The following is a 25,760-nucleotide window of genomic DNA, read 5'->3' as shown; positions in this document are numbered from 1 at the left end:
ATGTATGGACCTGACTGTACGTCACCTTCTGTGTCTGTACCAAGGACAAACATTCCAGGGGATGGAAACTTTTGATCAGAGCCATTTAGGTGATTTATGTTATCATTATGATTTAAAAAGGAGCCAAACAACTATGTGATAATAAATGGCTTCATATGATCACTATCCTTAAAGTGTTACTAAATCCATGACCCTGCATTCACTATATCTGGTCTCCCCGGACCCTGCATTCACTATATCTGGTCTCCCCGGACCCTGCATTCACTATATCTGGTCTCCCCGGACCCTGCATTCACTATATCTGGTCTCCCCGGACCCTGCATTCACTATATATGGTCTCCCAGGACCCTGCATTCACTATATCCGGTCTCCCTGGACCCTGCATTCACTATATATGGTCTCCCTGGACCCTGCATTCATCATATCCGGTCTCCCCGGACCCTGCATTCACTATATCCGGTCTCCCCGGACCCTGCATTCACTATATCCGGTCTCCCCGGACCCTGCATTCACTATATCCGGTCTCCCCGGACCCTGCATTCACTATATCCGGTCTCCCCGGACCCTGCATTCACTATATCCGGTCTCCCTGGACCCTGCATTCACTATATCCGGTCTCCCTGGACCCTGCATTCGCTATATCCGGTCTCCCCGGACCCTGCATTCGCTATATCTGCTCTCCCCGGACCCTGCATTCGCTATATCTGCTCTCCCCGGACCCTGCATTCGCTATATCTGGTCTCCCCGGACCCTGAATTCACTATATCTGGTCTCCCCGGACCCTGCATTCACTATATCTGGTCTTCCCGGACCCTGCAATCACTATGTCTGGTCTCCCCGGACCCTGCATTCACTGTATCTGGTCTCCCATAGCACACGCTACATGGAAATGCTAATATTTTAGTAAATATAAACTGCTAAATATATTTTCTCATCAGAAGTTAGAGCCGTCTTCTGACTTCTATCAGTGTTCAGCAGAGCACATGTTAAAGCTTGTAGGAGGAGTTTTCTTTCTGCTCTAGGAGGATGCAGGGCCCCTGACCTTTGTCTGGATAGTGCTTATTGGCCCTGTGCTGATCACATGCACTCTCCCAAGAAAAAAAAAACCTCTAGCAATGCACACCAAACTGAGCATGTGAAAAGTGACTCCACATGATATGTTTTATCAGGAGATAAGAAGGGGACACTAGAAGAAGAGAACTGGTTAAAGCTTGTAGGAGGCGTTTTCTTTCTGCTCTAGGAGGATGTGAAACCCTGACCCTCTGTCTGGACAGTGCTGATTGGCCCTGTGCTGGTCACATGCACTCTCCAAAGAAAAAAAAAAACTTCTCTTGCAATACGCACCAAACTAAGCATGTGCATGTGACCACGGATTCAGTCTGTATCAGGTGGTCATTTCAACAAGAGGAGGATCAGAGAAGACAGGATCAAACAGCATTGTTACACAATGCAGAGGATTAACCCCTTAGGTTCCACAGTGAGTATAACAAGCATGCTTTGCTGCATCTACAGACTGATTGTACTGTTGGGGGTTTAGGAACCTGTAGCATAAAATAGTTATATTTTCAATATCAATGCCAACATTTAGCGATTTCTGCCAGGGGATGCAAACTGTTCAGCAGAACTGTAAATACATTGGTGGGAGGCAAACCAATGCAACTATGCCGAAAAATCCGCATCCAAACATCAATGCACCCCCTAAACCCCCCACGTTAGATTTGCAGGATGGCTTTGGACAGAATGATTTCCTATTTTTGGATAACAAAGTTTATTCTGTTTCTATCTGAGAAAGCGCAGCGTCTGTCTTTTTTCATCCTCAGATTAATATTCCGTTTCCTCCATGGAAATTCTCCTCGTGCCCTCTTCCCCGAACGATATGTCACATCAGCATTATGGGCCAGCTGTAGAGTGTAATCACTGCTAATGTGTTTGCGTTATGCGGAAGCCAGGCGCGCAGGTTCAGCGGCGGGTGAATGTGCGAGTTCATGGAGAGGTGAAGACACAGAGAATGACTCAGCGCGGGATTCTCTATGTGCGCCACAAGCTATGTACACACACACCCTCCTCTGTGCCGTTCTGTACAGGTGAACGCCGACTCAGGAATTCAGAAGTCGCTGCTCTCTGCCTGCTCTACACACAGACCCCCGTCCACTTCACATTCATTTACCTTTAGGATTTGTACATATTTATTTCAGGTACTTATATAGCGCCATCAATGTACGCAGCGCTTTACATATATATTGTACATTCACATCAGTCCCTAACCCTCAAGGGGCGTACAATCTAAGGTCCCTAACTCACATTCATATACAAGGGCCAATTTAGACAGGATCCAATTAACCTACCAGCATGGAGTGTGGGAGGAAACCAGAGTACCCGGAGGAAACCCACGCAGGCACAGGGAGAACATGCAAACTTCAGGCAGGAGGTGCCATGGCTGGGATTTGAACCAACGACCCTAGTACTGCCAGGCGGAAGTGCTAACCATTTAGCCACTGTGCTGCCGAGATATTCATTTAAATAAAGAAACTGGATGGAAAGCAACAGGTGATAAAACTGCAAATTTATGATTTTTATTTGTCATGTCTGAGCGTTGAATATTTGTGTTCATCAGTTGACTCTCATCCTGTATTAAAGCTGTACACACACAAGGCCAATATATGATTAACCACTTGCCCTCCAGAGGATCCCCCTCTCCCCCTTCAGAGGATTCCCCCCCTCTCCCCCTTCAGAGGATTCCCCCTCCAAAGGATTCCCCCTCCAGAGGATTCCCCCCCATCCCCTTCAAGAGGATTCCCCCCTCTCCCCCTTCAGAGCATTCCCCCCCTCTCCCCCTTCAGAGCATTCCCCCCCTCTCCCCTTCCAGAGGAATCCCCCTCTCCCCCTCCAGAGGATTCCCCCCCTCCACAAGACCCCCCCCCCTTCCAGAGGATTCCCCCTATCCCCTTTCAGAGGATTCCCCCCATCCCCTTCCCCTCCAGAGGATTCCCCCCATCCCCTTCCAGAGGATTCCCTTCCCCTCCAGAGGATTTCCCACCATCCTCCCCCTCCAGAGGATTCCAGAGGATTCCCCCCTCTCCCCCTTCAGAGCATTCCCCCCCTCTCCCCCTTCAGAGCATTCCCCCCTCCCCCTCCAGAGGAATCCCCCTCTCCCCCTCCAGAGGATTCCCCCCCTCCACAAGACCCCCCCCTTCCAGAGGATTCCCCCTATCCCCTTTCAGAGGATTCCCCCCATCCTCTTCCCCTCCAGAGGATTCCCCCCATCCCCTTCCAGAGGATTCCCTTCCCCTCCAGAGGATTTCCCACCATCCTCCCCCTCCAGAGGATTCCAGAGGATTCCCCCCCTCTCCCCCTTCAGAGCATTCCCCCCCTCTCCCCCTTCAGAGCATTCCCCCCCTCCCCCTCCAGAGGAATCCCCCTCTCCCCCTCCAGAGGATTCCCCCCCTCCACAAGACCCCCCCCTTCCAGAGGATTCCCCCTATCCCCTTTCAGAGGATTCCCCCCATCCCCTTCCCCTCCAGAGGATTCCCCCCATCCCCTTCCAGAGGATTCCCTTCCCCTCCAGAGGATTTCCCACCATCCTCCCCCTCCAGAGGATTTCCCCCCTTCCTGACCAGGCCATTTTGCGATATGGTGTTGCTTTATTTTAACTGACAATAATGCGGTCATGCAACGCTGCACCCAAATGAAGTTTCTTGTCACAGCCGATGGCATATCACTACACCGGCCCGTTGTCAGTGTCATGTGACCACTGTGACCAATCACAGCAGATCACATGTCAATTGTATTCAATGGGTGGCTTCCTGTCACGCCATCCATTGTATACAATTATGTTGTTAGCTGTGACTGGTCAAAGCAGTCACATGATACAGACAGGGCCAATCACAGCCCATCTCTATCATGAGATCAGCTTTGCCCAATCACAGCTAATCACAACAAAAGACTGAATGAATCAGTTTCATTCAGCAACAATGATTGCAAATATCAATGAAATACATTGGTATTAGCAATCATAATGTGTTTAAAAGAAAAAAAATCCTGATCACTTGCACAGAGTAGTTTAATGTTACTATGGTATCATTGTATTGCTTTGGTCACAGTGTGCTGAAAAATAAAATAGTAAAAAAAAAAATGTATAAAAAATAGAAAAAATAATAAACATTTGAAAAAAAAATACAAATTAAATTATTTTTATTATTTTCACCAAAGAAATGTAGCCGAATACATTTTGACCTAAATTTATTAAGAAATGCTATTTTTTTGCAAAATTTTATAACCGAAACGAAGAAAAGTGCATTTTTTTATTTTTGAAAGGTTTCAGGTGTTTTTTTTTCTTTTTGTTTTTTTTTTAGCAAAAAATAAAAAAAGCTCAGTGGTGCTTAAATACCACCAAAAGAAAGCTCTATTTGTGTGAAAAAATGATAAAAATTTCATATTGGTACAGTGTTGCATGACCGCGCAATTGTCATTCAAAGTACGACAGCGCTGAAAGCTGAAAATTGGCCTGGGCAGGAAGTGCCCTGTATCGAAGTGGTTAAAGGCAGGGGCGGACATGACAACTCATGGGGCCCTTGGGCAATAGGGGATCATGGGGCCCCTGTGTCCTTGCCCAAACTCAAAAAAGCCTATGAAAAAGGTACCAGGGGCATCTCATGGGGCCCCCTACTGACCCCGGGCCCTTGGGCACTACCCGAGTTTCCAAATGGTCAGTCTGCCCCTGGTTAAAGGACATTTCTAAATGCATTTAATGATTTTTTTTTTTCAATGGCGCCATTAACACTGTGCATTTATATGCGGTCGGATTAGCTGTGTTTAAAGAAAATAGAATTCTACGCATTCAGGATTTGATTGCAAACTCTAAAGGCAGTACACGCATGTAAACGTCCCTTCACACACCTAAACTCACATTAGTGTCAAGCTCACACCTATGCATTTGTTGCGGCTCGCGGTTGCGCGGGCACAGCAGCTGATTCATTTGAATGGGCTACTGTATTTTTGGGAAATGCAAATAAAAGTTCTCTGCACAAATCCTGTGGTGCTTTTGCACCAGTGACGTCCCTAGAGTTGGTGTCACCTGGTGCGGTAACACTTGTTGACACCCCCTCCGATGATCCCGGCAGGATGGGTCAGCCCCCCTCTCTCTCCCCTCTCTCTCTCCCCCCTTTCTCTCTCTCCCCCCTTTCTCTCTCTCCCCCCTTTCTCTCTCTCCCCCCTTTCTCTCTCTCCCCCCTTTCTCTCTCTCCCCCCTTTCTCTCTCTCCCCCCTTTCTCTCTCTCTACTCTCTAGCCCCTTTCTTTCTCTCTCTCCCCTTCCCCCCCCCTTTCTCGCTCCCCCCTTTCTTTCTCCCCCCTCTCTCGCTCCCCCCTTTCTCTCTCCCCCCTCTCTCGCTCCCCCTTTCTCCCCCCTCTCTCGCTCCCCCTTTCTCTCTCCCCCCTCTCTCGCTCCCCCTTTCTCTCTCCCCCCTCTCTCTCGCTCTCCCCTCTCTTGCTCTCCCCCCTCTCTCTCTTGCTCGAATGGCCAGTCCACCCCTGGTGGAGCGGGTCTGGCGATTTCCCACCCCCGAAAATGTGCTTTGTTTTCAGATGCATGGGGGGGTGTCATTAAGATTGAATGGCAGCCATGTGTGTCTGTAAAAGAGCAGCGCGTTTTGGGTGCGGGAATAGGTGTGATTTACGTTCTGTCCTCCCTACAGTATGAACCTAGCCCTAAAGTTGGAGCATCTGTATGCAGGAAAAAGGGATCTGGGAGGCATCAAAGTCGCTTAATGCTTCCCAGAGGATTTCTTCTGCAGTTAGAAAAGCTAAAAGCAGGAGTGCCAGTATGAATGAGCCCTTAGGCCCGATTTCTGCAGAATTCAATCCATGGAGGGCTCTGTCAGAGCAACCTGCCTAGATAGACTTCGACTGAAAAATTGAAGGAATGGAGTGGAAAGTTGTTGACCAAGCAATGGCTGCTTCCAGTCAGATGTAGTTCCTTTTAGGGTAGGTGCCCCCTCTCAGAATAGAATAGCCAGCAGGGAGATATGGGTGGGGGGTGGAGAAAGCGATTAGATTCCTCCTATTTGGACCATGTATAGCTTGCCTTGGAATCTGTTATTGCTATCTGTGCCCCTGAATGGAAATAATGCAAAGAAACACTGTCCTGTCCATGTATTTTGCTTAGGTTGGAATATACAGGAAAATGCGTAATAAAGGATTTTGTAGAAACGAGTCCCATCTTTTTTTTTTTTTTTTCCCCTCCAATACTGGTAATCCCACATCTTTTCTTTTGCTAGGCAAGAACCACTACCAGTAGTAATTACTTTCCTGACTGGTTCCTTTTAAAATGAATGTGTTCTGTTCCAGTGCAGGGCAAAACAGTGCACTCACTCAAGCTTTGGCCATACACCGTTAGAATTTTTTTTTGTTCAGCCATCAGTGATCCATGATAAACAGCACAAATGGAGGAATCTCCCGCTGAGGCTATTGTATTCTGCCAGACGGCACCAGTGGTGGTCAGAATACTTAAACCATGGCTGCCTCTGAAGCCGCTGTTCAGGCAAAACATTTTCTTCTGGCTCATTTGATAGTTCAAAGGAAGGATGTTGGGCAGAATGGCTGAGACAGGGCCACCCATTGAGCAAATCTTGGTTGGTTCATCTGGAACCAGAAATTCTCATAGTATCAATCCCATCTTAGGTCTGGTGAGCTAACGAGGAAGCTGAATAAAGAAAATATGAGTATAAGTAGCTGGGGAAAGAGGGGCAACAATTAGGTGAACTTGCTGCTTTGCCCTGCCTGGACAGTGCACAGGTTCACTTCACATGCAATCCCATCAAGTCTCTTTTCCTCATCTCAAATTGCTGCACTGAAGTGAGAAAACATACTTGCCTTACCTCCAGCTCAGGTCTAGGTGAGGGAGATATTACAGTCCTCCTGGGGAGAATCTGTGAGCAATGAGGATCCCAAATCTAGCAAAAATGCAAGCCTGCACAGTTCTGGCATGTCTTCTGTCACGGTTTGGGATATTCAAGGTTCTGGGGAATGTCCTCTTCTCCAGTGTTTGGGCGAGGAGGGCCGATCGCCCGGTGTCCAGAATAATGTAACATTCGATGCAGGATTCAAAGAACATTTATTGAAAGTGTAAACATATAAACTAGGGATGCACTAATACCATTTTTTGATCGGCGAGTATGAGTACCGATAATTTGGGCCAAGTACTCACCGCTGCTGAGTACTGATACTTTGCGGTGCGATTTGCGTCAATACAAAATGTATGGACGCAAATTGTACAGCAAAGAATAGCATGCGATTTAACCACCTCCCGCCCGCCATATAGTACAATGACGGACACAAGGTGGTTCTCTCGTTCTGGGAGGACGTCATATGACGTCCTCCCATTCTCACCGCGCATGCACGGCTCCGAGAGCACGCAGCACGCGATCGGCAGTGCGCTGTGTCCCTCAGACACAGCGGATCACCGATCACGGAAAGAGCCGAAGATGTTGGCTTGGTCATGTGATCAGCTGTGTCCAATCACAGCTGATCACATGTAAACCGGGAAATGCCGGTTATCGGCATTTCTCTCCTCTCGAGCTGTCACGCCGACAACTCGTGAGGAGAGGAGAGCCGGTAATTGGCTTTCCGCGGAGGGGACATGTACACAGATCATCAGAGCACTGATGATCAGTGTGCCCTGATGATCAGTGTAGCCCCAGCAGTGCCACCTGTCAGTGTCCATCAATGCCTTGTGTCAGTGCTCATCCATGTCACCTGCCAGTGCCCATCAGTGCCACATATCCGTACCTACCAGTGCACATCAATGCCACATATCAGTGCCCATCTGAGCTGCTTTTCAGTGTCACCCATCAGTGCCACCTATCAATGCCAATCAGTGCCGCTTATCAGTGCCATGTATCAGTGCTGCCTTTCAGTGCCCATCAGTGATGCCCGTCAATGCCCATCAGTGCCACCTACCAGTGCCTCCTCATCAGTGCCCATCAGTGCAGCCTATCAGTGCCCATCACTGCAGCCTCATTAGCGCACATCAGTGAAGGAGAAAAATCACTTATTTACAAAATTTTATAACAAAAACTAAGAAAAAACAGTGGTTTTTGGTTTGTTTAAGAAAAAATAAAAAACCCAGAGTTGATTAAATACCATCAAAATAAAGCTTTATCTGTCACAAAAAAATGATAAAAATTTCATATGGGTACAGTGTTACATGACCGCGCAATTGTCATTCAAAGTGTGACAGCGCTGAAAGCTGGAAATTGGCCTGGACAGGAAGGGGGGTATAAGTGCCCTGTAGGTGAGGGGTTAAACAGAAATGCCATTCCTGTCCAAATCGCATGCGGTTTCCCCACTGCTCCTGTGTGAACCCAAGTTTGTCATAGCCTGAGTTCACACAGGAGTGGTGCGGGAAACCTCCCTGCACCGATCCCATGCTAAGCGGAGAGTGGGAGAGAAGGGCATGTGGGGATGTATAAACTGGTGTTGACCATCGGAGGATGGAGGCAGATGCTTCAGATTCTTAGCTGTAGTAGATGAGAGAAAGCTGCGGGATTTGAAATCCCTGTGACTTTCTCTCCTCTCATTGCAGTGATGACAGTATAGGCCAAACGACTTTTGATAGGTCAGCACTGTCGCATTGCTCACCAATCAGAAGCTCTCTAGCCTGTACTGTCATCCCTGCAAAGAGAGGAGGGAAAGCTGCAGGATTTTCAGTATATACATCCCCACATGCCCTTCTCTCCCACACTCTGCTCACTCGCTCAGCATGGCATTGGTGCAGGGGTTCACACAGATGCAGTGGGGAGGCCGCATGTGATTTGGACATGAATAGCATTCGTGTTCAGATCGCATGCCTTCGGTGCGATTTGTGTCAATACAAAATGCTTGGATGCAAATTGCAACGCAAAGTATCATTTTGGGTATCAGGAGCATTTTCAGGAGTACTTGTGAAAATACTCTGCGTTGCTCTTGGTGCATCCCTAAAATAGAATGAGCCCAACATATAAAGCGAGCCAATGCATTGCAGGGAAATTGCCCATCTTCAGGTACACCTTACAGCCCTAAAGAAAGGGAAAGCAATTCCCCCAAAAAGCCTTGGCTCGATTTTTATGTTTGGCGTGATCTATATGTTTACACTGTCAATAAACTTCTTTGAACTGTCCATTGGAAGTTACATTATTCTGGACGCCGGGCTCTCTTCGCTCCTCAACCAAGTACTTCTTGCTGAAACTACCTTATGGTCGTACCAAAAAGGTAGCAGTCCAGACCCCAAAGAGGGTCCATCAACACCACCCACCGTTGGCTTCACCCACTGAAAGGGATCTCTTCCTCAACCCGATGGATCCACCATCAGCTACTACTGATCGATCAAATCAGTCCACACCAAGACTTTTTCCAATATGGAAGCCAGTGGTAATGGAAGTTATATTTCTACTTTAATGCAGCAATGAGATGGGTGACTGTAAGAAAGGCCTATTGTAATAAGACCTTGCCTTTGGACCTACCATAAGACTGACAAGTTCCCTGGATGGTGGAGGGTCAAACGTTTCTGGTACAAGAAGTCTTCACATACAGTATACCCATTACTCTTTAGAGTTACGGAATGTAATTCTAAAATCACATATAATAAACAATATTTTAAAAAAGTTCCATAAATGGAGATGGGAAGAAGGAAGTATTTTTCCATCAGCAGTGAGCTCACATCTCTGTACAGTAAGTAAGGAGTTATAAGCAGACCAGACATGATAAAAAAAAGTGTCATTTTTAGATCCAGCGCAGTCTTTACAGGCACTACGGCCAGTCATTGCAGTCACTAAGCCACCCCTTGGCAGATCGAGTGTCGCCATGCACAATTAAATCATCCCATTAATGATCTGCTTAAGATGAAGCGCCCTGTCCCCCTCCCTCCCTTGCACTTTGACATTTCCCTGTGTGATTGACACGAACTGACATCCGCCCAGCCAGAACTGCTATGTTAATCCCACACTCAAATAGGATTTTGGTAAATACATTTTTCTCTGAGTGTGTGTCCTGTCACGTTTGATGCATGGCCCTGAATCGCGCAGACGGCAGGCTTAAAAGAATTGATGGTATTTGCATATTTCGTTTTGGAATCTTCCCCAGAAGGTACAGACTGAAATGCTGAAAACTCCCATGACTCTCAGATGCCTGCACAGTTGAATTTTATTATGTTTTTTGGTTCAAAGGTGAAAAGTTTAAGTGGAATATTCAGCAGAGGCTTCCAGCAAGGTGTTATTGCCATATGATGTCAGCTGGAGGTTACATTGTGTAACAAAATGGCTAAAAAGCATGACTTGACCCTGACATTCCAGATTATTTTATGCGGGGTTCACCTCCTACGTCTTATTATTCATTTTTATAGATGGTTTGTAAACTTACATAAATTCTCTGCTAACTCCTCCAACATAAGTGCCTATAGCTGGCCGTACACATGACAGTTTATCAAAATAGTAAAACATCCAAAGACATAATACGGTGGGCCACACACCAACGACCTTCAACTCCAGCCAAGGTTTGTTGCAGTGACTGCACCGCTCACTCCCACCCATGCGTGGCTTTGGGTGGGTGTGAACGGTGTGCTGTCATTGCAATCAACCTTGGCTGGAGGTGAATGTCTTTGGTGTCTGGCCCATTATTTGGATGGTGGATTACAGTAGAGAACGAATGAACTCCAGAGCCCTGGCACCTATCTGATTTCAGGGAATCGAGGAGGATATAGGCTGGCCTGTGAGTGGTGAAAGGGGTTGGGTTCATATAGCAAAATGGCTAAAAAGCATGACTTGACCCTGACATTCCAGATTATTTTAGACAAGGTTCACCTCCTACGTCTTATTCATTTTTATAGATGGTTTGTAAACTTACATAAATTCTCTGCTAACTCCCCCAACATGAGTGCCTATAGCTGGCCGTACACATGACAGTTTATCGAAATAGTAAAACAACCAAAGACATAATACGGTGGGCCACACACCAACGACCTTCAACTCCAGCCAAGGTTTGTTGCAGTGACTGCACCGCTCACTCCTACCTATACGTGGCTTTGGCTGGGAGCGAACGGTGTGTGTCACGTACCTGGTTGGAGACTGAAATGACAAGGTCGGCATCATTTGTGTCACTAGCCTTGACCCCTCTGGAAGTGGAACAGAGTGTGTCTAGGGACCAGGGGGACAAGAGCGCCAGCAGATGTTGTTTGCAGCTCTTACAGTTGGAGACTTTGGAAAACCGATGGACCTCCGATTCAGGATCAGTAGTGATATGCAGGGCTGGTATGGTAGGTTGCCAACTGTGCACCAGAGCAAGGCAGGAACCTGGGATGGGAGACAGGAGCAATGTCATAGGAATAGCCAGGGTCATCAACGGGCGGACAGAGAGGTACCAAATCATAAGCAAGCCAAAGTCAGGATCAGAGCCGAAGTCAGGAACAAGTATCAAGCAGGAGAGTAATCAGAGTCAGGTCAGGAACAAGCTGGGTCAGCAACAAGGAAATCACAGGAACGAGCAGGAAACGGGCAACAGCTGAAGACCAGTCAGCACTCAGCACAGGCAGAGGCACCTTTTAAATAGTCCGTCTGGTGCCAATCTTCACCGTGCGTGTGCACGTGCGTGATCGTGCATTTCTGTGCACATGCGCACGTCTATTCACCAGCCGTCTCACGGGAATTCCTTTACACTTTATGTATTTTTTGCATTAGAACTGTAGCTGGCATGCTAACTTCAAGTATTGATTACTATGAATGGTGAGGGGCAGAGGGACGCCCCACCTACAAATACGTAGGAACCCCTGTGCTTCACTGAATCGAGGAGGATTCAGGCTGGCCTGTGAGCGGTGAAAGGGGTTGGGTTCATATAACAAAAAATGGTGTTTTTAATTGACTGCAGAAGATGGTATTGAAATTACACCAAAAGAACGTGTCAGGAAAAAAAATTGAATCGCTTTGAACAATACTGCTGGCATTTCATCCAAATTTAATTTAATTTCGATTTGATCTTTCATTAAACTATTGCAGCTGTCACGTTTCAGCTTTAAATTTAACCATATGCTGGTGGTTTGCCAAACTGGTGGATCGTAGATTTCTTAGCTTCTGGTGATTACTTGCAATTCCTGGTGGCTCGAAAGTAGTTGAAATTGAATAAAATATGCCTTGTGTATGGCTAGCTTGAAAGCTTTGCACATTATATTATTTACCATTACCAACCATCAACACACTGTACCACATTGATCTCTTGCCCCATGCCCACTGCTACAGATGGGGTGGCTTTCCTGCTACCATATACCTTGTTTTCTGGATTGGCCCCTATGTTACCAGTTTTCGAGATAAACTACTCTCTGTGATAGAAACTCACCTCATGTTTACCAGCTCTCTACCTTCCGAAGTCTGTTTCTTAGGTATTTTTTATGGCTTTGTACCCCTAACAAGCAAATGAATGCATTCTGGGAAACTAAGCATCCTACACCATTACAATCTCAGAACTGGTGTGCGCCCAGGGCCTTGGATAAGGGGGTACCCACCAGTCGTCCTGTGCGGGACCCATGCCAGCAGGGGGGCCCAGGCAGCTGCATGAATCGGATGTGGGCAGGGAGGGTGATCTCTATGGTGAGAGGAGCAATTACTGGAACTGATCCCCTGTATGGATCTCCCTGCAGCAACTGAAATCTGGCTTCTTCTCCTCTCTCTCCTGCTTGCTTTCACTTGCTGCAGAATAAGCCATACCAGGGATCACTTCTAGTAATTTCCCCCTCGCTGCACCCATCACCCTACCTGTGCACCATACTTTTCACCCTGCCAGTTTCCCCTTTGTGTCCCCACCCTTGCAGTGCTGCTGACTTCCCTCCTCTCCTTACCAGCAGCAGCTGCAAGCACATAATAGGATCCTTCAGGATGGAGAGTGGGGAAAGGGTCTGGTAAATAAGTCATATTTACCAGCCCCTTCGTTTCCTGAATGAACACAATGACTGACCAGTACCAATCAGTCACTGTGTTCATTCATAAAGCATAGTAAACTGTTTAGTAAACAGCAGCCCTGTTTGCTCCACATTAACTAAATAGACTCTTTCAGGTCGTTCTGCACCACCTGTGTCAGTTTGCAGGTCTGGAACTAATTGACAGAGGAAATGCAGCAGTTTTCCATATAGAAAACTGCTACAGATTCCCACAAGGTGCAACCTTGTCATACGTTCACATCCCTCTCCCTGCACGTGCAGTGATTACATAAGCAGAGCCTGCAAGGCTTTTAAGCCTTTTCCTGCCTCCTGCTCTGAGCTGAATGGTGGGCAGGGACAGCGGAGGGATCGGAACTTGCAGCTCCAGCTCTCCATTCTCGGTGCTGTTTTCACAGGCACGGCAGAACAGAGGAATGACCGCTCTTAAGTAACAAAGGGGCTTATGCCACTCTTTAATTTCTCCCATTATGTTTTGCTTTTCCAAGCAAGAAAGACTATACTAAGCCCCAATCATCCAACACTAGCACAGTTAGTTCACCTGATCAATGCAGATCTCCCCAAAGGTAAAGTAATCTGCATTGACAGAGCCTGCCCTAATAAATTTCATAACATCTGGATTTTGTGGATCGAGTACCCTGCAGCTCAAGGTTCAGATATCCCAACCTAAATATGGTTTTTTTAGCCCTACGTGGTGTCCTTTAACCAACTTATGTTGTCAAGTGTGCTTGTTGGTGGATTGTGTGTGTTGAGTGTCAAGTTTTCCTACACTTATTGTTCCCTTGATATTGGGTACTGCGTGACCCTGATCAATTCGATTTGCTTTGTAAATATATGTCTTGGCTTGGCTGAGCTCATTTGTTCTGTTCATGTAACCTCTGCACAAATCAAAAAGTAAACACCAACACAAATGTCTGAACATTGTGTCCTCTCTCCACAGTTGCTGGATCTTTTCATCAAATGGGACTGGTCTGCCTACTTGGCTGACTACGGACAACCAAACTGTAAATACCTGCGTGTCAACCCAACCACGGCCCTTACTCTGCTGGAGAAGTAGGTACCCTGTTGTTTAATAATGTGCTCATTTATTGACGTGTCTAAAAGAAAAACCTATTCGTTTAGAGGAGAATCATGGTTTTTGCCACATTGTTTTCTAACAATACAAAAGTGTGAGAGATACATAACTTATATTAACTGACCAAAGCCATAGTGGGGTATATGATGGCATTCAAATTAGATATCCATTGGTTAGTGTAATCAGCAGCTCTAGATCTGTTCTTACAAAGACCATATCCAGGTAAAACAAACCACCTCCTTGGTCACTCTCACCTCAGCATTCACAATTTAAAAAAAAAAATGCCTCTGACCATTTTTTACTTACCGGAGTATTTTTTCTGACCCTTTGCGTTTCGTCTTCTGGTAAGTGCTGCTGTCCAGGCCCATTGATCAGTCCTGTTGTTGCCCCTTGCATCATGATACTGCTCATAGTCTTTAGACCCCTTGGTTGACTAGGCTGATGGACTCTTCTGAAAACAAATGGGCAGAATCCACATCAGCATTGAGCGACGAAGCCACTGCCAGAAGGACCCTAACATAATACAGATCATCATGGAAGACCTGGGACCTGGCCTGGCGTGTGACCACGGATTCAGGTAAATATTTGGGGCTTTCAGGTAGATTTTTTTTTTTTTTTTAGATTATTTAAAGGGGTGAGAGATTTGATTTATTTATATAGGCCATAGAACAGCTTTAGGTGCACCATACAACACTGCCTTCTGCAGTATGAGATGTGATGAAGTTGACTTCACAACCGCTGATCGATTAGTGGTCTGTGAGAGTTTACAGACAACTGATCTGACCACTACACTCCTTAGCATATCTGAAATTTGGATGAGTTCTCTTCCCCTCAAATCCAATCCGTTTTGCCTAACATGCCACGTGCATGTTAGAGGTCATAAAAGAGACATAGATGAGTAAAAGAGTAAGTAAAAGGAACCCTTTTATCACTCACCGGTGCCCTCTGTTGAAAATACCTGTTGTTTGTTGTGGTGAATCACAGCTTTAAGTGATTGTAAAGAGGAAAAAATGTTTTTAAAAATAAGCATGCCCATACGTACCAGCTCTCTGCAGTGGTTTTGCACAGAGTAGCCCTGATCCTCCTTTTTTCAGCTCCCCCGATGGCACTTCTGGCTCCTCCCCCCTGCTAAGTGCCTTCATGGCAAGCCGCTTGCCATGGGGTCACTTGTGCATGCTCAATCAATGGACAAACAGTGCGCAGCTCAGCCCCACAATTCCCTCCTCACTGTCTGTGATTGACAGTAGCAGGAGACAACGGCTCCCGCTACTGGCTCTGAGCCAGTGAGGAGAGAGAGAGCGAGGAAGCAGCAATTCTGCTCTCATGCACATCACTGGATGGGGCTTAGGTAAGTATAAAGGTGGTAGGGGCTGCACTCAGACAGAAGATTTTTTACCTTTATGCAGAAAATGCATTACAGTAAAAAATACAACACCTACCTTTACAACCACTTTCGGTAGATTTTTTGTTTTTGGATTTCAGTCTGGCTTTCTTATGTGCCTGCTTGTTCTCAGTTTCACATTTCATGTGATAGCCCTTATATTTCTGTTGTAACTGAGTTCCTTTAATCAATACAAACTGAATTCATTCAAGCAGGCTTGTCTAGTGTAAATTGTGTACAGGGAGCACCTGAAATAGACAACAAGAAATTAAAAAAGACTTGTAGCGCAAATTGAAAAAAAACTTCCATATAAAAGAACAGGAGCAGTTGCTCTTTTAGGGCCACTACTAAGCCAGAGGGTGTTCATTAATAAATCTCTAAATGAATTACTCTGAGGGTGACTTCACACTGTGACTTCACACTAAGTTGCAGAGCAGCCGGAGCAACTTAGTGCATCGCTCCTTTTTGTTTTTGTATGAGCTTTATTTGAAATGTGCAAAACGTACATTGCCTGGGACACATAGGAAACACTTGTTTGTTGTGTGTCCATGCAGTGACAAGCGTTTTACTATGCGATAAAATCTCTGTCACCGCACACAGTGTAAACTAGCCCTAAATCTACAATTTGCAAGCTGTGCAAATTGTAAGCTTTTATAACTGCACCAGTCATCCCTACCTTCTCTGCCACGTAGTATAAAATGGCCATAAATCAGATTTGGCAGTCTAAAGAGCAGGGTGGATCTCTCCCTCCAGAGATGTCACAGGGACTCCTGTATTCATCGTGTCCTGATACTGACCCACACAAGGGAGGACAGGCTGTGTCTAGGGGAATGTCTGTAATTATTTTTTTAGTGTCACAGGTGCCGCCTAAGAGAGACAGTCAGGAATGTCACTCTCATAATTCACCCTACTCTGACATTTACACCACATTTAGTTTTTACTACTTATCCTGCAGGCAGCGGTTAAAATTGCACCTTGTATATTTAGGCAGGTTTATCCCCCTTCTCCCTCCATAACTTTATTCTTCTTTCACCTCCCCTTCCATAACTTCATTCCTCTTCTGACTCCTTTTCCTCCTGCATGCTTATACCCCTCTCTCACTTCCCATTTCTCCAACATAATGTTATCCCTCTCGCACCTCCTGCTCCTGCTTCTTAACTTCATCCCTCTCTCACCTTTTGTTCCTCCCTAACTTCATCCTTCTCTTACCTCCCATGACTTCCTAACCTCATCCCTCTCTCACCTTCTGTTCCTCCCTAACTTCATCCTTCTCTCACCTCCCATGACTTCCTAACTTCATCCCTCTCTCAGCTCCCGTTCCTCCTCTTTGGCTCCATGCCTCTCTCACCTCCCGTTCCTCCTCCTTGGCTCCATCCCTCTCTCACCTCCCGTTCCTCCTCTTTGGCTCCATCCCTCTCTCACCTCCCGTTCCTTCTCCTGAACTTCATCCTTCTCTCACTTCCCGATTCTCCTCCATAATGTTATCCCTTTCACACTTTCTGTTCCTGCTTCTTGACTTCATCCCTCACTCACCTTTTTGTTCCTCCCTAGCTTCATCCTTCTCTTACCTCCCATGACTTCCTAATTTCATCCCTCTCTCACCTCCCATTCCTTCCTAAATTTATCCCTCTCTCACCTCCCGTGTCTCCTCCTTGGCTCCATCCCTCTCTCACCTCCTGTTCCTCCTCCTTGGCTCCATCCCTCTCTCACCTCCCGTTCCTCCTCCTTGGCTCCATCCCTCTCTCACCTCCCGTTCCTCCTCCTTGGCTCCATCCCTCTCTCACCTCCCGTTCCTCCTCTTTGGCTCCACCCTTCTCTCACCTCCCGTTCCTTCTCCTGAACTTCATCCCTCTCTCACTTCCCGATTCTCCTCCATAATGTTATCCCTCTCACACTTCCTGTTCCTGCTTCTTAACTTAATCCCTAACTCACCTTTTTGTTCCTCCCTAACTTCATTCTTCTCTTACCTCCCATGACTTCCTAACTTCATCCCTCTCTCACCTCCCATTCCTTCTTAAATATATCCCTCTCACACCACCTGTTCCTGCTTTTTAACTTCATCCCTCTCTCACCTTTTTGTTCCTCCCTAACTTCATCCTTCTCTTACCTCCCATGACTTCCTAACTTCATCCCTTTCTCACCTACTGTTCCTCCTTAGTATCATCCCTCTCTCACCTCCCGTTCCTCCTCCTTGGTCCATCCCTCTCTCACCTCCTGTTTCTCCTCCTTGGCTCCACCTCTCTCTCACCTCTCGTTCCTCCTTCTTGGCTCCATCCCTTTCTCACCTCCCGTTCCTCCCCATTGGCTCCATCCCTCTCTCACCTCCCGTTCCTCCTCCTTGGCTCCATCCCTCTCTCACCTCCCATTCCTCCTCCTTGGCTCCATCCCTCTCTCACCTCCCGTTCCTCCTCCTTGGCTCCATCCCTCTCTCACCTCTCGTTTTTCCTCCTTGGCTCCATCCCTCTCTCACCTCCCGTTCCTCCTCCTTGGCTCCATCCCTTTCTCACCTCCCGTTTTTCCTCCTTGGCTTCATCCATTTCTTACTTCCTGTTCTTCCTCCTTGGCTTCATCCCTCTCTCACCTCCTGTTCCTCCTCCTTGGCTTCATCCCTCTCATATCTCCCGTTCCTCCTCCTTGGCTTCATCCCTATCTCACCTCTCTTTCCTCCTCCTTGGCTTCATCCCTCTCCCACCTCCCGTTCCTCCTCCCTAATTCCATTCTTCCATTTCCTGTTCTTAATCCTTAGCTCCATTCTTCTCCCACCTTCCGTTCCTCCGCCTTAGCTCCATCCCTCTCTCACCTCCTGTTCCTCCTCCCTAATTTCATCCCTCTCTCACCTCCTGTTCTTCCTCCTTACCTTTATCCCTCTTGCACTTCCATTCTTCCTTAACTTTATCCCTTTCGCATTTTCGTTCCTCCTTAACTTTATCCCTCTCGCATTTCCGTTCCTCCTTAACTCTATCCCTCTCGCATTTCCATTCCTTCTTAACTTTATCCCTCTCGCATTTCCGTTCCTCCTTAACTTCATCCTTTTCTCACCTCCCATTCTATCTTAACTTTATCCCTCTCTCGTCTTCTATTCTTCCTCCTTAGCTCCATCCCTCTCTCACCTCCCATGCCTCCCTAACTTCATCTCTCTCTCACCTCCCGTTCCTCCTTAACTTCATCCCTCTCTCACCTCCTGTTCCTCCTCCTTAACTTCATCTCTCTCTCACCTCCCGTTCCTTCTCCTGAACTTCATCCCTCTCTCACCTCCTGTTCCTCTTCCTTGGCTTCATCCCTCTCTCACCTTCATAACCACCCTTTCTTACCTCCCTTTTCTCACCTCCCCTTTCTCCATAGCTTAATCCCTCTCTAAGCGAAGTAAAGTTATTATTTGGAACTTGGGGAGCAATGCAGTAAAATAATGCCATATTACACACCAACCTTTCATAAACCATCTCCCATGGGTCTATTTTTGGTACAACAACAACAAAGATAAATTCTCAGCTCAACTTGCCAGCCTCAGCAACAAACCAAATTGTCCTAATAGTTCACATTTAAAACCAGGGGTTTAGATTGCGCACATTTGCAAATACATGAGTAAGCTGCAGAGGTCAACCACGACACCCCAGTGTACTGCAGTCCTAACGCTATGAATTTTGAGCGCGTCCATAGGCTCCAGTAGGAGCACATATATAATAATGGGTAGATTTAGAACAGGTATGCTTGGAGGGAGCCTACCCCTCCTTAAAGACACAGGGGTGCACTGGACACCCAGTAATAGCACAATGGCAGCAAAGGTGTCCAGTGTGCCCCCTTACCAATTAAGCAATGCTACAAACGGCAACTCCCCCAATCTATAACTGGCCTTTGCAGCAAGGAGCATATGGAAGGGTGTCAAACAACAACAAAGAAAAACTCCCAGCTCAACTTACCTGCCAACCTGCAACAAACCGAATTGTCCTATCATGTTAATACCACCTACTATGGAGGCTCTCAAAAATCATAGAGTTAGGACTGCAGATAATGCTGGGGTGCCGTGCCATGGCCTCTGCAGCTTACGCATGTATTTGTAAATGTGTGTAAACGAAACCCCTGGTTTTAATGTGAACTGTTAGGCCAATTCGATTTGTCGCAGGCTGGCTGGTAAGTTGAGCTCTGTTGTTATTTGACATGCGTCACACTTCCACGTGCTCCTTGTTGCAAAGGCCAGTTATAGGTTGGGGCAGTTGTCGTTTGTTTGGTAGAAGCAGTTTCTTATTGGTTGCATTACATTTGGTCTCTTTTGTTATTTCATCACTTATGTCCTGTCTTGTCATAGACATTGACTGTTTATATTCTGTTGTCTGGTCAGACCTCGACCAGCTTTTCTCCATTTCATTTTCTCCCATCTATTTTGCTTCTTCTTTTTTTTGTGTTCCTTCCATCGTGTTCACCTGGTAAAGAATACATCGTGTGTAAGTATGATCGCATTCCCGCTGTTACTTTGAACAACAGACCTGAACAGATTGTTTGTGCATGTCGTCTGGATGTTGCTTTTTATGCCTGGACATGAGCTATCCTGTAACTTTATGTGTTGTGTTTACTAGTCCAGAGAGTGAATTTACTGCATATTAATATCAGTTTGTAAATGCCTGTCTGTGCGGTAATTTTGTTTGCTTCCTTTATCTGTGAGTTTTCCTCTTGCCTGTTAGTCTTTACTGTGTTTTTGAAGCTCATTAAATAATACATAAAATAAACACAGGGTTGGTGGTTTCCCAAAAAAACAGATACACCTGATCTTGTTCAGGCATTCAGTGTAATCAGACAATTGTGATTGGCTACTTTAGATATTCGTATATTGATATATAGATATGTTGTCTGTTGATATATACAGTTGTGTTCAAAATAATAGCAGTGTGTTGAAAAAAGTGAATAAAGCTCAAAATCCTTCTAACAGCTTTTATTTTCATCCACACAAATGCATTGGGAACACGACACATTCTATTCCAAATCAAAACATGAAGAAAAATAGATCAAATTTGTGTTGTTCCTCTAAAAAACTGAAGAAAAGTGAATATTAGACGGTTCAAAAAAATAGCAGTGTTTGTATTCTTCTTTACAAACTCAAACATTCACTATATAAACTGAATAATGTTTGAAGATTTTGCTTTCCTTTGAATGACTTCATGAATATTTGGTTGTAGTCGCACTGTTTCTGAGAACTGCTGTACATCTGTGTTGCATGGAGTCACCCAACTTCTGGCCCCTGTGATCAGGTATTCCAGCCCAGGATGATTGGATTACATTCCACAGTTCTTCTCTATTTCTTGGTTTTGCCTCAGAAACGGCATTTTTGATGTCACCCCACAAGTTTTCTATTGGATTAAGATCCGGGGGTTGGGCTGGCCACTCCATAACGTCAATCTTGTTGGTCTGGAACCAAGATGTTGCACGTTTACTGGTGTGTTTGGAGTCGTTGTCTTGTTGGAACACCTATTTCAAGGGCATTTCCTCTTCAGTATAAGGCAGCATGACCTCTTCAAGTATTCTGATGTATTCAAACTGATCCATGATCCCTGGTATGCGATAAATAGGACCAACACCGTAGTATGAGAAACATCCCCATATCATGATGCTTGCACCACCATGCTTCACTGTCTTCACAGTGTACTGTGGCTTGAATTCAGTGTTTGGGGGTCGTCTGACAAACTGTCTCCGGCCACTAGACCCAAAAAGAACAATCTTACTTTCATCAGTCCACAAAATGTTGCGCCATTTCTCTTTAGGCCAGTCAATGTGCTCTTTGGCAAATTTTAATCTCTTCAGCACATGTCTTTTTTCCAACAGTGGGACTTTGCGGGGGCTTCTTGCAGATAGCTTGGCTTCACATAGGCGTCTTCTAATTGTAACAGTCCTCACAGGGAACTTTACACCTTCTTTCATCTTCCTGGAGCTGATTGTTGGCTGAGTCCTTGCCATTTTGGCTATCCTTCTATCCATTCGAATGGTAGTTTTTTGCTTTCTTCCACGCCTTTCAGGTTTTGGTTGCCATTTTAAAGCATTTGCGATCATTTTAGCTGAGCAGCCTATCGTTTTCTGCACTTCTTTATATGTTTTCCCCTCTCCAATCAACTTTTTAATCAAGGTATGCTGTTCTTTTGAACAATGTGTGGAACAACCCATTTTCCTCAGAATTTCAGAGAGAAATGCACTGTAACCGGCATGTACAACATTTGCTGCCTTCCTTCCTTAAATAAGGGTGTAGCAAACTAGCTCATCAGAATTGGAGCGGAGTTCTCCTTTTCCATTTTTTCTCTTTTTATTCGAGATATTTCTCATTCCTCAGCCTCATTTCCTACCCCCTGCAGTCCTGAGAGGCAAACGTTATCTCCTGACAGATGGTGTGGATCAACCAGGTTAAGACATCCCTGGTTTGGTGCCAGTTGTCTGGGGAAACATGTAACCTTTCTCACCTACGTTCTGATAAGGCAGCATTTCTCAGAGAATTGGGAAGCACTGACCCCAAAACTGTGTAAGCCCCCACATCATAAAACAGATAATAGCTTCTCTCCCGGACTTAAAAGAGAATTGAACATTCCTCAGGTCAACTGTGTGTTTCATGTCATGGATTATGAAGCTGTTAGTTTTAACTGAGTTTCCCACTGACCACTCCCAAAACGTGTAGTCAGAGCCCCCCTCCCCTTTGAGAGGGACTTTTAAGAAGAGACAAGCTAGTTTAAGATACATACACAGATCTCTCAGCTAACATCGAAGGAGGAGATAAAGAATCGTCCTGCTCTGCAACTTGGATCTGCAAACCCAGGCATATGGGCAAGTAACTTAACCCTGTAATTTCCTTCCTATCTCTTTGCTGTGTCTTTATATACATATATATATATTTTTGTGACATATCTTTGTAAATATTTTATTGCGCCTGTTTGACTCTTTTAGTAATAAATCTTTCTTTCTGAAAGTGTTAAACTGTTTTTAAGCGCTTACCTGCAATTCACGAATTCCTGCCTTTTGAAGAGACGCTACTGTGTTTGTTTACTCCCTGCCCAATTGACCATATTGGACAGGTGACTTTTCAATCATTATAGTGTATATTTGATAACAGGAGTTTCCCAGTCTCCGACAAAAGTGGTGGTGGCAGTAGAGGGTTAGTTGCGCAATTAACCCGACCCAGTAACAAGCGCATTTAGGCTGCAGGCACCGATTGTAGCCCATTAGCTGGGCAATCGCTGTGCTGGGTGCAGCTGAGTGTGGCCTTGTTACGCGCGTCACACCGCGGTTTTAGATCGGCCGGTCCTTCGGTCACGAGTTTGGTGAGAAGGTCTGGGGTCTGACGCCGTGGGCGTGACGTATTACTGTTAGTTGCGGTCGTGCGATTGTCGCATGTTAGTGGCGGCGACCGTGGATCCGTGACAAAGGGCAATAATTGCCACCTGTTTTTCAAAGAATGAATGACCTCACTAATAGAACTCCACACTGCTATTATTTTGAACATGCCCCTTTCAATGAGTGATTCAATGACACAGAATCAGCAGCATGCATGTCACAACTGTTGGGTCTGTTGGATTTCTGTTACTCTACTACACCTGCTAGTAAATTATTTGCCATGTAGAAATATCATTTCTACCAAAAACAGTGATTGATCCGGTTAGTGATGTCTGACTGCTATTATTTTGAACACAACTGTAGATATACAGTATATTGATGACATGAACTATATTACCAGTGTGGATTGCAGGCCTTTCTCGTGAGTCACGTATCAAAAAAATAAAAAACAAGTTGGTGTCCTGTTTCTGCAGGATCAAGCCACACAGGTACTTAAAACTGGCCATACAGAGGAAAACTTCTCACATTTCAGGTGAATTTCTTGCACTTCTAAATGGTGTTCTCCAGGAAAGGGTGAAGATAATGGAGATTTACTAGAAGGGGTTAGGCTTCATACAGCCTAGAATTTAATAATCTTGAGGCCTGTGCATTTCTAAGTAGCTCCTTTATGGGAGTAAATGGGAAGGATTTCTTTCTGGAGAACTCACCGAAAGCTGAAGTGCAACAATCCCATCTTATGTATGCGGAATAAACTATTGTAATGAAAAATGTAAAGTACCTTTTCATGCATGATAGATTGGAACAATTTGACAAGTTCTCAGTTGCTCTTTGCTAATTGGGCAGAAACAAGCATCCTTCAGTTGTATTCCAACACCACCATCTGCCTTTCCTACATATTCAGGGGCCTGCTGTCTTTTCCTGGTTCTTGCAGCCACCCCCCTGATAACTTGGCAGCAGGTGTGGAAGCTGATTCTCAACCTGGGATGGATATCCTAGGAGGCTGCAGGAGCATGGTTACTTGCCATTCTCTAGGTGAGAATCAAAATGAGGGTTGGGGTGGAGTGTAATTAAATTACCCCTTCTCCTTCAGTCCCAGGGTCCCTTATGTGTGTGTATACGCATGTGGGATGGGGAAGGATTTCCGGATCACCTGACCACTGTGATTAGCTGTCACAGTGGTCACATGATTGAGAGTCCATCCACTCCCAATCATAACAGGAGACCTAGAGAAACACTGGCCAACCATAGACACACATGTGCATCATTGGGACATTAAAACCTATCCTCATTAAACGTCAACTTTTTTTTAGATTGTGGAGGTGGGAGGATTACAGTCATATGTCAAGTGGTATCTCTTTGTGAAGGTTCACTTTGTTTAAAAACCAGCCAACCAAGGTCAGCGGCGGGCGTTGTATAACAACCATTCATGACAGCATCTTACACGTTGAACCTTCTTGACCTATACTACTTTATTCATTTAACTCTTCTGTTCCTGTTTTCTCAGGATGAAAGACCCCAGCAGGAAAAACAACGTCTTTGCTCAGTTCCGGAGGAATGAAAAAGACAAGCAGAAGCTCATTGAAACCGTGGCCAAGCAGCTCAGAGGCCTGATCAATAGTCACCACTCCTGAAGAGAGCGGACAGTGCCGAGCACTATACACTGAACAAACCCTGGCGCGTTTCGTCCCCTGACATCTCTTTTACAACATATATCGGTCAAGGGGCAACGTTTTGTAGATTGTGCGTGGCACGTGACACCTCCTCCCCGGGTTTCCATGCCCAACGCTGTCTTCTATCTTCCAAGATTTGTACGCTGTGCCAAGATGAACAAGGGAATATAGGATTTTGTTAATGCTTCTGCCAGGTGCGGGTGGCGGTTTCTTATTGCACTGATATAGTAGTTTTTTCTTTTTTTTTTTGTTCTTTTTTGACATGTAAAATGTTAGATGACAGTTTTACACATTTTTAGAACACTCAGTGACATGCTTAGAGACAGATGTATTCTTGTAAACAAAACTACTCCAGTCTGTACAGTGTTTTTTTTCTTTTTTTTTGTTTTAAAAAACGCACTGACTTTTCTGACCGATTAGGAAACATTTTTTCCGTTATTATCACCAAGTGACAGCAGTTTTGCTTGAAAGGGTAGAAATTGGACTGAAGCGTTACACAGTTATTCATAGTATTGAATATGTTCTTACATGGAGAGGGCACAGGGTATTGTTTTCACAGATGGGCAAACGTTCCACTGCAACCTTTAGGGCTCGTTTACACATGCAGCTATTATTGCCGCCCTTCTAAAAAGGGATATGCAGTGGATTGCTTTTCAGAGAGTGTTTGACAGGCAGTCAGGGTATGATATGTTTCCTTCTTACCGCCTTTTTGAACCCTAAAAATTTGGACCCACTTGCGCCGCGGTTGCAGCATGGCCCAATCTAGTTGTGTGTTGGGCGCCAGTACCGTTTCATTTTTGCCATGGTCACACAGCAAAGCATTGTGGCATGTGTACAGCTCTGATTGACTGCATTTCTGTGTTTAAGGGAGTAGTCAAGGGAAGGTAAGCCTATGGCTCAACTGCCTGTTTTTACTTTCCCCTGGCCACCTGTGTGAACAACTCCCTTAGTTTTGCCCAGCTATTGTAGGGTCACTGATCTTTTGTATCAAGCCCCAAGCCTTGCATTACTTGGATTTACCATTGTATTTAAGCATCCTGAGTATGTGTATCCAGGGGTACTTAAAAGAGGTTCAGTTACTTACCTACCCAGCAGATCCAGTGTTGTCCTGCTGCGATCTGTTGATCAGGTGCAGCAGCCCAAATCCTGTGCTGCCGTTTTGCTTGTCCTCAGTCATTGGAACCCAGCTGCCTCGTTCAGGTTCAGATAGCCTGCCTCTGATGATGACTACAGCTTTGCCTACCGGTCTCTGTCGCTCCTGGATCCTCCTGGGATATGTGACTTGGAACCACAGGGGGCTGAGGCAGCAGGGACACGTCATTCTTGCTTAGGCCAGAATGGCAGCCGGTGAGCAGAGCAAGGCTTAAAGTTTATAAATAAG

At 45.7% G+C, this 25,760-nt stretch overlaps 1 protein-coding gene across 1 annotated transcript in view; it reads left to right on the top strand.

The window, feature by feature from the left end:
- The window catches only part of LOC149451919 (exocyst complex component 6B-like), a 159,281-nt gene extending 134,490 nt beyond the window's left edge, over window positions 1-24,791 (top strand). Inside the window, exons 3-4 of the mRNA XM_089689984.1 lie at window positions 13,892-14,004; window positions 24,214-24,791. Coding sequence (XP_089546110.1) covers window positions 13,892-14,004; window positions 24,214-24,340 — 240 coding nt within the window. The 3' untranslated portion in view covers window positions 24,341-24,791. The remainder of the gene's footprint in view (window positions 1-13,891; window positions 14,005-24,213) is intronic.
- The last annotated feature ends 969 nt before the right edge of the window (window positions 24,792-25,760 follow it).

Source organism: Staurois parvus, unplaced genomic scaffold (genome assembly GCF_062004578.1).
Source record: "Staurois parvus isolate SC_StPar_1 unplaced genomic scaffold, SC_StPar_1.0 ptg000507l, whole genome shotgun sequence".
Taxonomy (NCBI): Eukaryota; Metazoa; Chordata; class Amphibia; order Anura; family Ranidae; genus Staurois; species Staurois parvus.
Note: the sequence above shows the minus strand (reverse complement) of the source record. Positions and strands in the feature narration are given on the sequence as shown.